Source organism: Misgurnus anguillicaudatus, chromosome 1, assembly GCF_027580225.2.
Source record: "Misgurnus anguillicaudatus chromosome 1, ASM2758022v2, whole genome shotgun sequence".
In the NCBI taxonomy this organism is placed as follows: Eukaryota; Metazoa; Chordata; class Actinopteri; order Cypriniformes; family Cobitidae; genus Misgurnus; species Misgurnus anguillicaudatus.
The window spans coordinates 18838456-18852747 of record NC_073337.2 but is presented as its reverse complement, the minus strand read 5'-3'; the positions used below and the strand labels follow the sequence as shown (position 1 = coordinate 18852747).

Below are 14292 nucleotides of genomic sequence, written 5' to 3'. Positions count from 1 at the left end.
GCAGCATTACAGTCCAGTTTCTTAAAGGGCCTGCGTAACATTTCAGCAACACACAAAAAAGGCACTTATACACATTTTATGCAAAATACACTTAACACAGGGCTTAAATAAGATAAATCACGTGTTCTTTTATGATTAACATGTTCTCTTTTTGACCTGGTTACACTAACTTCTTGTGAATGAAAGCCAATAAATCAGCTATGCTTTCACAAAAACAACTTAAAAAAAAAATAAATGTTTAAATGTGTTGATACAAACGACTTTATTTGAATGTTTTATTGATACAGTAAATGCATAGTGATGTCATTTCTTGATGACGTCAGGAACTGGTGAATCAGCTTTTTGAACCGGTTCAATGAGCCGAACTGTCCGAAAAGAGCCTTTGTAGGTGTTTTGAGTTATTTAGCTGATTAGAGTGTGGCACCAGGTGTTTTCAATATTGAACCTTTTCACAATATTCTAATTTTCTGAGACACTGATTTTGGGATTTTCCCTTTTTAAATGGAATTAGTGAAATAAATCAACTTTTTGATGATATTCTAATTATATGACCAGCACCTGTATACTATGTAATAATAAATATAAAAAATTGTTGTAACAAGTTTTACTGTATTTACATTTTTGGGGTTGCAGTGCACCCTTGTCAGTGGGCGTTGTCACATCATCACTATAAACATCACTGGCTAAAGAAATGAGACATCACAGACCATCATAAAATTTGGTAAGTGCAATTACATATTTAGTGCATGATAAAATGTTTGGGTTTAAAATAATTCACAATCCTGCACTGTAAAAATTAGTGATGTTAGGTTCTTGAACAAATCGTTCTTTTGAGCCGGTTCTCAGGAAGTAACCGGTCGAACCGGTTCACAAATCGAACTGAATCAAACGTTAGTTTTGGGCATAGGTTCCGGGTTGATGACGCAGGACGCACAGCCGAAATAGCACGTCGGACTCAAGAACCGGATGATTTTTGTCGATGATTGCCGAGGCGAGGATTGCCGACGATTCTGACGGATGAGTTGCTGACACTGCGTGTGAATCATCGAGGATTTGAATGAGCCTGAAGTGCGAAGTTTCTTTTTTTTATTAGTTTCTTGATTTGTTTGTTTATTAAAAAACTTTAGTTTTGGTACGATTTATTGTGCATGCAAATCATATTGTAGTTGTTTAAGGAAGACCAATGAGTTTAACACACAAGTCTATTTATTATTTATACTTACACATCCGCAATTGTACATCACGTTTAGGAATCTTATTCAAGTTGTAGGCTTGTCAAAACTGGTCAGTTGTATCTGGCATTTATTATTTATCATCCACGATTGAAACTGTGACCACAAACATTACTAACTTCTTGTGAATGAAAGGCAATAAATCAGCTATATGCCTTCACAAAAACAACGTTTTTTTTAATGTTTTAATGTGTTGACACAAACGACTTTATTTGAATGTTTCATTGATACAGTAAATGCGAAGTGATGTCATTTCTTGATGACGTCAGGAACCGGTGAATCGGCTTTTTGAACCAGTTCAATGAGCCGAACTGTCCGAAATGAGCCGGTTCGCGGAAATGAATCGGACTTTGCATCACTAGTAAAAATGTGCTGTAATTATGCAGCTGGTTGCCAGTAACTTACTGTAGAAGATAAAGACTGAAAATGTTTCATGTTTATTTAACTTTGAACAAACTGTTGCTAGTAAATAACATAAATATAAAATCTAGAGTACGTTACTCACAAGCAAGGATACAAAACGAATGTGTACTGAACAGAAAACACAAGGACTTTAAATAAGGAGAACTAATGATGGGAACAGGTGAAAATCATGACAGGTAAGGGATCGGGTAAAAAGTGACGAGACATGGTAAATACGTGGTTAGCATTCACAATACAGACCACGCATTCCCCACACAAAACATTGTAATGTCAGAACTCTTCCATACTCGACTAAATATTAAAACAAGACAAGGTTCCGGCAGGATCCTGACAGTACCCCCCCTCAAGGGACGCACCTGGCGGCCCTCAAGGAGAGACACAAGACAAGACAGACTGCATACTGGACAAAAACCAAGAAAACAGACACGGGAAATATGTGGTTAGCATTCACAATACAGACCACGCATTCCCCACACAAAACATTGTACTACCGTGACTTCTCTCTTGTACAGGTAGAGGGCAGCATTGTAACAGCACTGTTATCTTCTCGTCAGACATACATTTATATGTTCAAAATGTATTTGTCGATGTGACCTTTGGTTAGGACTGTTTCAATATAATGCTTTTATATTAGAATATCCTTAAAATCATAATCAGCTGTAATTACATTTAACAGGAAATAGGTGATGAGCAAGTCGAGTTAACTGCTGCTGGTTCTAGCTGCTTATTAATCATACATTTCTTAAAACTGCAAAGTATAAGGACATTTAATATAGAGACATTACTTTAACACAATCTACGACATTTAAAATAACAAACGTATTGACAGACATTAAAACAACTAATATTAGATTTTTTTCTTACCACTAGGGCTCCAGGGCTAGCCTGGTAATACCATCCTCTGCTATTTTGCTTCGCTTCATAGACAGAGTCTGGCTGGGCATAATTGACGTTTTCCTTCTCGTGGGAGGGGCTTGTCTGAAGTTTAAAATCATTGGTCTAAACGTAAGCCAATCACACATAACATTTGGATATGATGTGCTTTATGCGCCGGATCAGCCGCATCGAATCTCTGCTGTAAAATACACGTATGATGTGAAAACAAACCCATCGAGCGAAATACCAGAGTTAACATGGCTATGAACGACTTTTGCAGATTATGTAAAGTAAATCGGGCCAGAGCTAGTTGAACACTATCCTTACGGTGGCTTTCCACTCACGTCTAACGGGAGGAAAGCCCCTCTCTCCTCTCAAACTCTTCCACCAGACAACCATAACCATATGTAAATTAAATCTCCCTACCTTATTTTCTGGTTAATCAGGAATGTCACCAAAGAATGCTTGCCCACGCGTCCTCCACCATTAACTGTGAACAATATAATTCCCTTCCATGATTTCTCGATCGTTGTGCACGTCAAGCTGTGCTGCACACAGTTTCTCGCTGACGATCGGTAAAGTTGATAAATTAAACTTTTCCAAAAACTTGTCGGGAGCAGGGCAACAACATAATCTCCATTCAAATGTTTAACAAACACTTTTCTTGTTCGGGTTTAAGTTGGCAAGTGCCGGTTCTCCACAACAGAGCTTTCTGTCCGTGTGTCTCAATCAGCTCCCTTGTTCAGTAGTCAGGGCACTGATCAGGGAGTCGGCCATTTTAAGGGCTGTCTCAATCGCAAAATCCGTTCAAAAATTCCCACAATGCAACGCAAAAACCAGTGAGCATCGATGATCCCTATGTTCCCTAACCGGAAATCACGTGACCTTTTGTGAAGCTCGCCAACCGAACGAACATCACTTGATCCAACTCAATAAACTTTATGAAATGTTACAGAACTTTTATAAAGACAAACGTTTGTTTTAGTTGTAAATATAAACACACATTGCTCCACAGTAAGGGACCACAATCTACTCAATATTTAAAAGAATAATATTTATTTAAAATTGTAAATATATTTATTACATTTAAAATGTAATTATATGCCTCCAATTTTATGCACAGATATGTAAGAGAATAATGACAGCATTTTTCACAATGTACTGTTTTTAAAATTAAGTCAGAAAGATGTTGGTTTTGCCGGTTGTTGATAAGTAACAGCTGTGAGTGATTACAACGTGCTTAAGCAGCTGTGACAGAAAAATAAGTGAACATCGTCCCAATGTGAAGTGAGCTAGGGTCCTTACCAGTGCCCGAACCTGTGTACACGATATACTGATTTACGACCTCGGGAGCTAGGGAACGAATTGAGACACACGGTGTGTCTCCATGTCCACAACAGACTACAACCGTGATTCGGCGTTTAGCGTCTACGTCACGGCTCTCAGACCGCCCTCTGTTCGTTGATTGGACGGTCGTTTTGAGACCGGTGGAAAACGGTTTGAATGGGAGGTATCTCAGACTGAGTACAGAAGCGTAATGAAATTTAGCGGAAGTACGAAGTCTGACGTAGTCAGGCTACTCCAGGGCTGGTTCTTGCGAGCAATAGAAGTTTTCTAAATTTTTCCATTATTTTGAATAAAGTAAAGTCAACAAAACTATTTACTAGAGAGAGGGTCTGACAAAGGAGTTTTTACAATTATTTTTTGAATGAAAGTGTTGATGAAGTGGCATGATGAGACTTTCTTTAAATGACAGGATTTTACCAATCATGTTACCATATGGTTGTAACACTCATGTTTAAGATGTTTATTCAGCTTTGTGTAGCTGTTGTGACTTTAACAGTACAAAATGATGTGGAAAGTTAAATTACCCTGAACAAATGCAAGTTATGTTAGTGTGTCTGAATGCTATAGACCTACACTATACAATATACAGTATATCAGCCTTGTCTGGTGCTATGTAGAACCTTAAAGGAATATTCCATTTTCTTAAAAGAAAAATCCAGATAATTTACTCACCACCATGTCATCCAAAATGTTGATGTCTTTCTTTGTTCAGTCGAGAAGAAATTATGTTTTTTGAAGAAAACATTGCAGGATTTTTCTCATTTTAATGGACTTTAATAGACACCAACAATTAATACTTAACTCAACACTTAACAGTTTTTTTCAACAGAGTTTCAAAGTACTATTAACAATCCCAAACGAGGCATAAGGGTCTTGTCTAGCAGAACGATTGTCATTTTTGACAAGAAAAATAAAAATATGCTCTTTTAGACCACAATGTTTCGTCTGGGTCCGGTCCAGCGCGACCTAACGTAAATGCGTAGTGACGTAGGGAGGTCACGTGTTACATATATAAAACGCACATTTGCGGACCATTGTAAACAATAAACTGACACAAAGACATTAATTAGTATCAGTTGACATACAACAACGTAGGAACAGTCCTCTTTCTCAAGACTTGTAAACACTGGGGCGGAGTTTCGCGTTCGTCTTCTGTGACCTCTTGACGTGATGACCTCTTGGTGTCTATTAAAGTCCATCAAAATGAGAAAAATCCTGCAATGCCTTCCTCAAAAAACATAATTTCTCCTCGACTGAACAAAGAAAGACATCAACACTTTGGATGACATGGTGGTGAGTAAATTATCTGGATTTTTCTTTTAAGAAAATGGAATATTCCTTTAAGTGTTGACTATAACACCATGGTTTGACAATTCTATACAGGTGCTGCTATAGCTATATCTGATGCATAAGTCACACAACTTTGAAAGGTCGTAATAAGCTGCTGGCAGCTATAGATGGCACTTTTTCTTAAAACCTAACTCTAGGTCATAACAAGCTGCTTAATTGCACATATACTATTGGGTTAAGATCCATAAAACTTCTCTAATTATTCATTTTAATATCTTTAGTAATCTAGTCTATCTGGATTAGGCCTACTTAGTTTATAGAAAAAAATGCTCAGGGCATATGAATGAACTTTGAATATAAACAGCTACACTTTTTTGTATTATCTTTTCTCTTTAAAGAGTAAAGCTGGCAGACGTGGTATTTTTGCTTTTAGCACAAACCATTGTGGTATACCCTGGGAAAAGATGTTTCTGCAAAACACAGCAAGAGGAAATAGCATCAGTGGTTCCCTTTCGAGGTAACTTGACGCTGCGCCATGAAATGACACTTTGGGGAAGAACGCCACAGTGTTCACGCATTTATAAACAAGTGGATCATAGAAGCTATCTCTTTAGCATATGAGGTGCGCGGATTGTCTTACTAATTAAGGCACACTCTATGCAGAGTATGGCATCCTCTCAAGCCCTTTTATCTGGTGTCTCTATGCAAGATGTATGTGATGCTGCAGGGTGGTCCACCCCGCATACTTTTATGAGGTTCTACAGCTTAGACCTCTCTTCTTAACCAGGTTCTTATGTCCTGATCTGTGCTAAGACATCTTCACAACGAGACAGACACAAATTTTTATGGCAAAGAGAGCATTTGTTCCCCAAAGTGTCATTTTATGATGCAGCATTTAGTTACCTTGAGAGGGAACGTCTCAGTTACGACTGTAACCTCAGTTCCCTAAGATAGGGAACGAGACCCTGAGTCTAGACAAGACTAGTTTTACAGATTATTCAGATGTGTGAATGCTGTGGCATTCTTCCCCAAAGCGTCTTCCCCAAAAAACCATAAGCAACACAATGTTTCATCAAAGTAGAATATCTGAATCCATCTCAATACAAACATATCGCATGCCTATATTACCAAAATAAACAGTGCAACAACCCTTTGCTTCCTGCAGCTGTTTGCATCTCGTGGTAAAGCAGTAAAGTTACCGATGTTAACCATCACAGAAAACTTTCTGCTACCTTAGATTTTCAAGAAACATCATTCTGTTTGATTTATAAGCTTGTTTTCTCATGGGGACCTCACAAATGTCCACACAGGGTAAAAATTTACTGGTATTCATATCTTTGTGGGGGCAATTGGTCCCCCAAAGTGATAATTACTAACCCCCCCCACACACACATACACACAATAATGTAAATAATGTATTACATTATTCCAGGAGCTTATGATTGCCATGCAGCATGATCATGACACACCACAGCTGTGTTCAGCCAGTAACTGTATTGTTTTCTTCTAGACAAGTAAACATATAGTTCAATTATCCATTTTTAATGTATGCGATTATGTCAGTATCAGTATTTTTTTCTACCATGCACAAATAAAAGCGTCACTGAACTTTTGTGGTGTACTTGTAACAATGAGCACTCAAACACACCAAACCAATTACTAAACAATTACTAAAACACACACAAAAACAGATTATTCCTGGACACTGCACTAGTGCTTCTAATATAACAGCTGGACAGCTGTCACACAAGTTTAAAATGGCTCCCTTGGATGGCCACGATCATTGTGTCTCGTGTCTGGGTCTCCAGCATGCTGAGGCAGCGTTCGTAGAGGGTTCGCGCTCTGTGTGCGTTGTGGATTTGCGGAAACAGGTGTCGTTTCTCCGGGAACGGCGCCCTCCTTCGTTGCAAAGGGTGCGGTGACAAGGATGATCTCTGTATAACGGTGCTGAACCAGTCCGCTGGTTCGTACAGTGGCTCTCAGCACCCTAATCCACCGCCAGCGGAGGTGCAGATGGATACAAGTGTCGCGTGTTTTACATTGCCCTCGCTCTCTATCTGTCCATGTCTGCTGCAGCATTGGAGGGGGGGTTGTCAACCTCAGACGCTGATTCGGATCCGCTCCCTCCTTTGGCTAGGGTTGCGGGGCCCATTTTTGACCCTAAGATGCTCTCTCGGGCAGCGGCTGTCGGCTTGGAATGGACTCAACCTTCCCACCCGAACTGTCCAGCCTCGATGATTGGTACTTTGGGGGTGCTTGGGCATCAGTCCTCACCCCCTGTGTCCTTTCCTTGTGGGGAGGCAGCTTCAACCCTGCACATAATGGCGTTGCTGCAGGTTTACACTGGTGTTTAAAAATGCTACAGACCACAAAGCTGAATACAACTACAACACAGTTTCACAGAGTAAAGACAACAACTAAATAATAATAATAATATTTTTTTACCAGTTGTACACAATATAAACCAGCTGAAAGTGTACCTGTGTGTTTTGTTTATAAGGATTAGGAGTATATGTTGGATGAGGAGCAGTATGATGAAGAGGTGGTGGATTAGGAGGAAGAGTATGAGGAAGAGTAGGGCCCCAGAGGAAAAGCAACTGGCCTGTGGTGTGATAGGTGTTGATTTTTGTCTACAGTATGTTATTATATGTTGCTAGAGGAGTGTCAGTAAAAGGAAGACCACTGAAGGGGAAGAGAAGTTGAATACAATGTTTTGATAGTGAAATGTTGATGAAAATTTGTAAAGAGAAAAGAGGAAATGTACAATTATGGGAAAATACATAAAACAGATCCTGTGTCCAGTCTTTGCTGTTTTATATTATGTTTACAAAAAGTAATGCAGTTACACAGAACCACAACATTAACTTTGATTTAAAGCAAATATTTAAAGTGGGGAAAAAATCACAATTGTGTATATTATTTTTTAATAAGGGACTGAAGTATATGTTTTATCTTTCATATATTCTTTACATTCTGTCATCTATATATAAACAATAGAAAAGATTGTCTTAGATACCTGTACATGATGACACACATTCACTTTATGCACTATATATGTAAGTGAACCACATAAAACCACTCTCAAACACCTTAACTACCATTGACCATTTTATTGAATCATTATCTCTCATAGTATTTAAATATATATTTATATATATATATATATATATTTTTTTTTTTTTTTCCAGTTACACCATGATATCTTTTTGTGGAGTCTTTGGGTAAGACTGACCATACATAATTGGTGAACCCTATTATTGAATAATTGCAATCATAAATTAAATCATTAACAAAACTTTGAATTGCTTCATATGCATTTTCATGGGCCATTGGAGTGTTCTTATTATTGTAGATAGTTAATGTCATAACTTAACATTTACTTTTGAACAGAATGTGTGTTCAAGATGATATAGGAAGTACAGGATTAGTACATTGGATATCAGTAACAGTGACATCACACTACACAGTTTCACTTAACTCTCAAATCATCAGCAGTTGCTTCAGTACAGAATCTCCAGGATCCATGAATGAGACATTTTAACAAATCTGCTTTCAGCTTAAATATTACACTGGTTAAACTAATTTTGTCATTTCTGGTAAGATTATCAAAAACTGATGTTGCACTTTAACCTGCTGCATGCTTGCAATGTTTTTATGACATTTGTATTAAATTTGTTTATTAGAAATTCAAATTGGTGAGTTACATTGTGAGGTTTAATATATGATTTTCATTATGTATTATATTGCACATTTACAGGTGTGTGTTTCTTCAAAGGACTGATCTTATTTTAATGAAGAGATGGATAAACTCATTCTTTTCATTTTTCTGTTACACGGTTTGTTGTTCTTATTTTTTCTTTAGCATAAATGTTTTTCACTAACAAAAGTGTGACATGTTTATTGTGCTGTGGCAATCGTGAAAACATCAGTGAGACGACTGAGAGTAGATATAAATTCAAGTGCTAAATGTAGCCTATGTTTGTTGTGCTTACATAAAACATATATTGTAACTATATATCTTGGATATAATTTAGAGAAAAAAAAACAATATTACAACAATATGTAATACGGTTTAAATTAAAATGCACTTTTTTATTTTATGTGAGGTAGATTTCACTTCAATTAAATGTTCAGTATATTTTGCAAAATATATACTGAAGTTGTAATATTTAAGAAATGCTTAATAAAAAATACATGCAGGTTATGTTGGTGTTTGAATGTTTTACACTATACAATATGTTAATTTGTACTTCTCATCATGTTTGTATTGTAGGTGTTTGGTGTGAATATTGGCCCATCAGTTTGCCAGAGAAGATTGAAGCTCTGAGTGGATCCTGTGTGACCATAAACTGCACATTTACTATTAATAACACGAATGACAAAGATCTCACTGACAGTGCTGCAGGAGTGTGGTATAAAGATGGGACTGACTTGTCAAAAAATGTAGTGTTTAACTCCAGCAGGACCAATCTCTATTTTAAAGGGGAAATAATTGGAAAATTAAAAAGAAAGGACTGTACCACCATCTTTTATAATGTTACCTCAAATTACAGTGGTCAATTTTTCTTCAGGATTGAGGGTAATGGTGAACTGAAATATACCTATCCACAAAAATCTGCTTTAATAGATGTGATTGGTGAGTGACATGACTGAAAATTATTGTTTATATAAAACTGTAAACCAGTACAGAACAAAATTTGTTTTTGCATATGTATGCAAACAATGCAGAATGCTTACATGGGGAAATACAAACCTGTTGTTAGCTTATGTTTTTATTTGACCTTTCCTAATTTATATATAAAACACATCTCTGTACTTTTCAGCCTCTCCCTCCAATCCCACAGTGCAGATGTTTAAGGATCAGATGGAGTTTGAGGTTCATGAGGAGGTGTTAGAGTGGAGCTCTATGTGTCTGCGCTGCTCTGCTAAGACTCTCTGCTCCTCTTCTCCACCAACTCTCACATGGAGCTCCACTAACACACTCCACCTCAATGAGAACAGCACACTACAGCTGGATCAACAGAATCAAACTGAGATCATCTCTGATCTGAACTTCACGGCTACTCACCTTCAACATGGAGTCACTTTCATCTGCACTATAACCTACCAGATACAGCAGAGAAACACAACAGCACAGAACAACATCACATTACGTGTTCTGTGTAAGAATAAATCACTTTGAACTTGTTGATCATTGTAGATTTCATAGTGATGCCCTGAATTTGTTTTCTCCTCAGATGCTCCTAGAAACACATTAGTGTCTGTGTTTCCATCTAACTCTGTACTGGAGGGCAGTTCAGTGTCTTTGATCTGCAGCAGTGATGGAAATCCAGCAGTGTTAAACTACACCTGGTACAGAGAGAATGAAGGACAGCTGAAGGAGTTGCAGACTGGATATAATCTCACCTTCAATCTGACTGATCGTACACACACAGGACGCTACTACTGTCAAGCCAAAAACAAACATGGTAACCAAAACACATCAGTGTTGCTGGACATTCAGTGTGAGTATTAACTGTCTATTTTTACTTGTGTTTCCCAGCATGCACTGTGACATGAAGGAATTAAGCAGCTGCATTTCTTAAAGTTTAATTAAGTGGTTCCCACTTTGTGTTGCTAATATTACATAAACTATACACAGGATAACTCAGCTGCAATTAGCAACAGCGTGTGCAGGGGTGAGGCCAGAAATTTTAGACTGAGTGGAGGTGACATACTGTAGGGTGGACCTCAATGCCTACTCTTAAATGACATAATTTTACAATATAGCGGTTAGATGGATTTTTGAGTAATGGATCAAATAATTTCCAGATCAGCAAAAAATGGAAATGAGAAATATTGCCAAACTATAGTATGTCGAGATAATTTTGGGTGTTTGTGTCCTGTTAAGCTTAGAGAGATTCTGTGATGCCATGCTTTTTGAAACATGCATCTCTATGCATGCATTCTGTGTGCATTTGTGTGTGTGCGCACAGATAACAGCTCACTTTAACATCTTCTTGGGATAAAATTGTTCAAAATAGTTAAAGGAATAGTCTACCCTTTTGCCATATTAAACTATGTTATTACCTCAACTTAGACGAATTAATACATACTTATATTTTTTCAATGCGTGCACTGTACAGGTCGTTGTGAATGTGTTAGCATTTAGCCTAGCCCCATTCATTCCTATGGTACAAAAAAAGTTTTATTTTGTGGCACCATACTTACTGGTATAACTCCTCATGTAACAGTCTTTAAATAGGGAAAACACGGAAGTGTTTGGTGGCTTCCCTATTTGGTACCATAGGAATGAATGGGTCTAGGCCAGGGGTAGGCAAGTTCGGTCCTAGAGAGCCGCAGTCCTGCATATTCTAGCCTAAGCACTGATAATCTAACCTGATGTCTAAATCCTAAAGACATTGATTAGCTTGTTCAGGTGTGTTTGATTAGGGTTGGAACTAAACTCTGCAGGACTGCGGCTCTGTAGGACCGAACCTGCCCACACCCGGTCTAGGCTAAATGCTAACACATTCACGACACGCTGTACAGTGCACGCATTGAAAAAATATGTATTAATTTGTCTAAGTTGAGGTAATAACATAGTTTAATATGGCAAAAGGGTAGACTTTTCCTTTAACATTTGTAAGGTTTAGAAACACATGTTATACAAATGATAAACTTTCTATATAAATAGTTATTTATTTCTGAGTGATGCGTATTTAAGCAATAATCATTAAAGAGATTATTATAATTTATGCATGATTTATTTTGCTTTAACTTTGTGTCTCTTCCAACTGGGTAGGCCAGCCGTCAATCTGAGTGGGCCAGTGCCACCCTGTCCCTTATGTAGCCTCGCCACTGGTGTACAGTACTATGAATATATGAAATATGTGTAGGGATGTTTACAAGCATTATTTCCTGTATTCAGAGCCATATTTTATTGGACGGCGTTACTTTATTTATTTCTATTTGTATGTTGTAATGTATTGTATTGTATAATGTCTTATGCCTTTTTGCACTAGGTTGCATTCATGCACGTTATGTGTCTGCTAAAAGTGTTTTAGTCCTTAGCTCTGTGTTGTTTTATGTAGTTCAGTATCTTTATGCAGCACCATTGTCCTAGAAAAACGTTCACTATATACTGCACTGCTATAATGATTGAAAGGACAATAAGCTTCTATCGACTCTTTTGACTCTATATGAGGAAAAAAAAATTTAAATTCGTGTTTGTCGTCCACAGACAAAATATTAGTGAACAGATTTTAAACGGCCAACATTTAAACATGTTGAGCATATGATTGTTAATGACAAAGTGATGCTCCGCATTTATTTTCCCTTCAGATGCTCCTAAAAACACATCAGTATCTGTGTTTCCATCTAACTCTGTATTGGAGGGCAATTCAGTGACTTTGATCTGCAGCAGTGATGGAAATCCAGCAGTGTTCAACTACACCTGGTACAGAGAGAATGAAGGACAGCTGGAGGAGCTGCAGACTGGATCTAATCTCACCTTCAATGTAACTGATCGTATGCACACAGGACGCTACTACTGTCAAGCCAAAAACAAACATGGTAACCAAAACACATCAGTGTTGCTGGACATTCAGTGTGAGTATTAACTGTATATTACCAGCAAGAGCACAAAAACATGTAAACAAGTAAATAATTTTATTATTGATCTTTCTTTTTCACTTTCTCTCAGATGCACCGAAAATCTCTCTCTTCAGCTGTAACAGAACTAATGTAACTGTGTGTTTGTGTGAGGCTCATGGAAATCCCTCTCCTAAAGTGAAGTGGTTTCTATCTGGACGTCCTGTCAGTAACTCTACAAACACATTCATCAGTGAGGAGCGATTGAACAGCACAGACTTGAGGAGCTTCATTTCTCTCCATCAGTCACTTACAAACACAGACACTCTGCAGTGTGTCACCATCAACACTCACAGCAATGACAGTGAAAAGATTCAACTGTTTTGCAGTCCTCAGGAGACAAGTACGTTCTCTGTGTAAACATGTAGAAATATTTAACTTCTCTAATGATTTATTTTAAAATCTTTCGCAATCTAGTCCATCTTAATTTGAATGGAAAATGAAAAACATAAACTCTACCAAAAACTTTTCTCTTTAAAGTGTGAGGACAGACCTATTTCTGTTGAAAGCACAAAACTATGTGCTTATAACCACAGAAATGCTAAGAATGTTTGCGACCATGTTTGCAACCCCTCTGGGCCTTTATCTAAGTCCAATACTTGAATGAAGAAATACAGATAAAATCACATTCTAAAATTAAACAACATATTGCTACAACAATTACACCTGACATTAACTGTACCATTTTCTTAAGCTAAAAAATGCTAAAAATTGATCGTCTTTATCGATTGATGATTGTTTTTGTTAACTGGTATGTGGGATTTATGTCGCCAAAGCAACCACAGCTTTGCATTTCCTTCATTAATAGTAGTAGAAGTGCTCAGTCTTATGTCAAAATTTTTGACAGCACCCTTAGCAATATATACATACGTCAAACATTCTGTTGGTGTGCACAGTCAGTCAGATACTATTTTATTTCAGTGAAAAAAAGGCTTTTTAGTGATTTTCTTTCATAAAAGTTGCGCTGATGCATATTTATTTGCTTTAATATTTTAAAAGCATGAAGGTAATAATTGTTTTCATATTACTCAGCAGGTTTCAGTCTTTTCTATGTGCTGATCGGAGCTGCTATTGGAGTTTCAATAATGATAATATTGTGTGTCATTAAACATCTCTGTAAACGGTGAGTAAGTGGAACAAGATACACTTATACACTCATTCCAGCATAACCAACTTTACTTATTCCAAACCAGACTTTATTTTGTACAGGTTTTGGTACAGTTTGTGTTTGTTTTATAAAAAAAGGTTTCCTTTAGTTTCTTTCCTTTTTCATTTCTTTAAGTTTGTTCATTGCTTGTAGTAGAGAAATGGACAAGCAGATTAGTTGAGGTTGCCTGTTTATAAGATTCAGGTATTACTTCTGTATTGGATAAATCTGCTTTTTAAACTTCAAAATTGGTGGAAACCATTGACTTGCATTACATGAATAATCTTTTTGCAAAATATCTTCTTTATTGTTCTACTGAAGAAAAATGTCACCAACATATCGCAT

General features: G+C 37.2%; 2 protein-coding genes across 2 annotated transcripts in view; both read left to right on the top strand.

The window, feature by feature from the left end:
* Positions 1–14292, top strand: part of LOC129432103 (sialic acid-binding Ig-like lectin 5) — a 62928-nt gene that overhangs the window by 33485 nt on the left and 15151 nt on the right. The window lies entirely within an intron of this gene.
* Positions 8504–13160, top strand: LOC129432816 (sialic acid-binding Ig-like lectin 12). Its single transcript, XM_073870072.1, has 6 exons — positions 8504–8764; positions 8926–9004; positions 9442–9804; positions 9992–10330; positions 12492–12758; positions 12853–13160. Exons 2-6 carry the CDS (start codon positions 8968–8970, stop codon positions 13158–13160), a joined length of 1314 nt encoding a protein of 437 aa, XP_073726173.1. The 5' UTR covers positions 8504–8764; positions 8926–8967.